Genomic DNA, 2,590 nt, shown 5'->3' with positions numbered 1-2,590 from the left:
GTAAATTAAGGAACACTTTGTCCTTTGAGTTGAACATGTGGGACAATCAATGAGGAAGCTCAAGCAAGCCCAACTAAACAGTCAAGAACAGTATCCTCTGTCAAATTAAAGTTCTCAAAGATAAATTAGGGTAAAGTTTATTTATCACTTCCTCAATATTTTTTTTTATAAACAAAGGGCGCAAGGTTGAAAAAATAAAAAAACTAATTACTAAGTAACTGGGAGGAATTCCAACCTTTGTTATATTATAAATCACAAGTATATATATTCAGCTCTAGTAAACATGTTTGAATAAATTATATTTTGAAAGGTAAGTCCAATGCATACATATCAAAATTCAGGATAACTTTACCGACACACATGCTTCTCAACTTCTCTTGACTTATTATTTGGCTTTTAACTGTTACGTTATTATGAATTTTGGTTTACATAGACTCTAGATTCAGCGTCATGTCTATTTAATGTAGATTTATGAATCTGTATCAAGAATTTCAGTCCATTATAAAAAAAAGCTTATGTTTAACATTTTTAAAAAATGCTAAAAGTCTGAATTTTATTGTATTATTAAACAAGGTACAGTAACTTCTAAAGTTTTTTTTTTTTTTTTTTCGTTTATTTGATCCACAATTATTATTTAATAATTTTGTTTACCTTCTGCTACGTGATTGCTTCTAAAATAATAAAAGGATCTATAAAGTAAGTATGAGGATCCATACCTTGCTTCCTATAACAATAAAAGGATCTAAGCAATTAAGCATAAATAAGGGGGGCCACAACCAAGTAAAATGCAGGTTTCCAAAATTTGCACTCAACTCAGTGTTTGTTGCTATTAACCTACCAATGGCCACTTCCACACTTTTCTCCCTCTCATCATGCACTCCCCAAAGCAAATTGTTGTCCAATCAGAAGTCACACACGCTATCCCCAACCATGTCATTGTTGTCACCCCAAGTGGGACAAAAACACCTCAACAACCCTCTAACATACAATGTTTCTCCAATTCGCATGAATCCTAAGAGAATTCATATTGGTGGTTTAGTGAAGGCATCAATGAATAACAAGAACGTGGATGTGTTCACCAAGGAGCATCTTGCTGTGTCTTTGGCCAAATATGTTGCTGACCTCTCCAATAAATTCATCAAAGAGAGAGGGTGTTTCACTGTTGTTCTGTCTGGTGGGTCTGTCAAGTACCTCAGGTAGAATTTCCTTTTTTTCCAATCACCTTACTCTTGCATGAGGGTTGAGTTAATAATTGATTGGAAACAGATCACTTTTTCCTTATTAATTGCCAAACAATATGGGGGTAATTATAGATAATAATAATAAAGTATAAGTATGAGGATTTTTAATGTTTGTTATTTTGGAAAGTATGGCAATAAATTATTGATGCTACAATTTCAGGAAGCTGGTGGAACCTCCATATTATAACTCTATCGATTGGTCTAAATGGCATATATTTTGGGTGGATGAGAGAGTTGTGCCTAAGACTCACGTAGATAGCAACTACAAGCTTGCTTATGATGGATTTATCTCCAGGGTATGTTTATTTAATTATGATTTAATTAAACTGACTACAACAATGTCACATTTGGGATATTATTTATTTTTCCAAACTTGAATTTATTTATTGAAACTTGCTTTAATTGTTCTCTTTGGTAGGTTCCAATTCCTCCTCTCAATGTCAACACTATTGATGATGCATTACCAGCTGATGGAGCAGCTGATGTTTATGAAACAACACTCAGACGCTTGGTTGCAAGCAATGTGATAGCTAAATCATCAGTCACTGGATTACCAAAATTTGATCTTGTGATGTTGGATATGGGCCCTGATGGCCATGTAGCTTCTCTGTTCCCAGGGCATTCTGCAGTGAAAGAGACTAAAAAGTGGGTTACCTACCTCAAGAATGCACCCAAACCACCACCTGAGAGGATTACATTTACCATGCCAGTGATTAATTCTTCTTCAAACATAGCAATGGTTGTCACTGGTGCTGGTAAAGCAGATGCAGTCTACTCTGCATTGGAGAAAGCTCCTGGTGATGATAAGCTCCCTATTCAATTGGTTTCTCCTGAAGGAGAGTTGAAATGGTTCTTAGACAAGGGTGCTGCTTCAAGGTTGTATACATAGAAATCCAAGTAATTTGGTGAAAATTTTATATATTCTAACTGTTGCAAAGAAAATAAGGCAAAGATGGGACTGCTAGCCATGATTCAAAAGTAATGTAATTTCTATATGAAGTTGTATACTGTCTGGTTCACAAGACACTACTAAGAAGTATAGAATAATGGGCATTTCTTTTTTTCTCTTTGATTGTAAATGGATACTATTTAAGTATCCTAAAAGATATATATCTTTTTGGGTGCAAAAAAAATATGTTTGAATACAATAATCATATTTACTTAACATTCTTTATGTTGGATTATTTAATGTTTTGTTTTTATTAATTTTTACGTGACATTTTCAACAGAAAGATGGACAACAAAAACATAACTAAACTCAATGAAGACTTACGAAGAGATTTAATCAAGTCACCTATAAAAATGACACATGCCCCAAGATTGAATAGTAACATTATAAATGGTATTTT

At 33.6% G+C, this 2,590-nt stretch overlaps 1 protein-coding gene across 1 annotated transcript; it reads left to right on the top strand.

Moving 5' to 3' along the window:
* Positions 1-831: 831 nt before the first annotated feature.
* On the top strand, positions 832-2,130 carry LOC133304149 (probable 6-phosphogluconolactonase 4, chloroplastic). Its single transcript, XM_061504119.1, has 3 exons — positions 832-1,196; positions 1,402-1,537; positions 1,660-2,130. The coding sequence occupies exons 1-3, from the start codon at positions 841-843 to the stop codon at positions 2,128-2,130; spliced, it is 963 nt and encodes a 320-aa protein (XP_061360103.1). The 5' UTR covers positions 832-840.
* Positions 2,131-2,590: the final 460 nt, after the last annotated feature.

This window comes from Gastrolobium bilobum, unplaced genomic scaffold (assembly GCF_033153095.1).
Source record: "Gastrolobium bilobum isolate Gb01-03AN ecotype WA unplaced genomic scaffold, APGP_CSIRO_Gbil_v1 utg3900, whole genome shotgun sequence".
In the NCBI taxonomy this organism is placed as follows: Eukaryota; Viridiplantae; Streptophyta; class Magnoliopsida; order Fabales; family Fabaceae; genus Gastrolobium; species Gastrolobium bilobum.
Note: the sequence above shows the minus strand (reverse complement) of the source record. Positions and strands in the feature narration are given on the sequence as shown.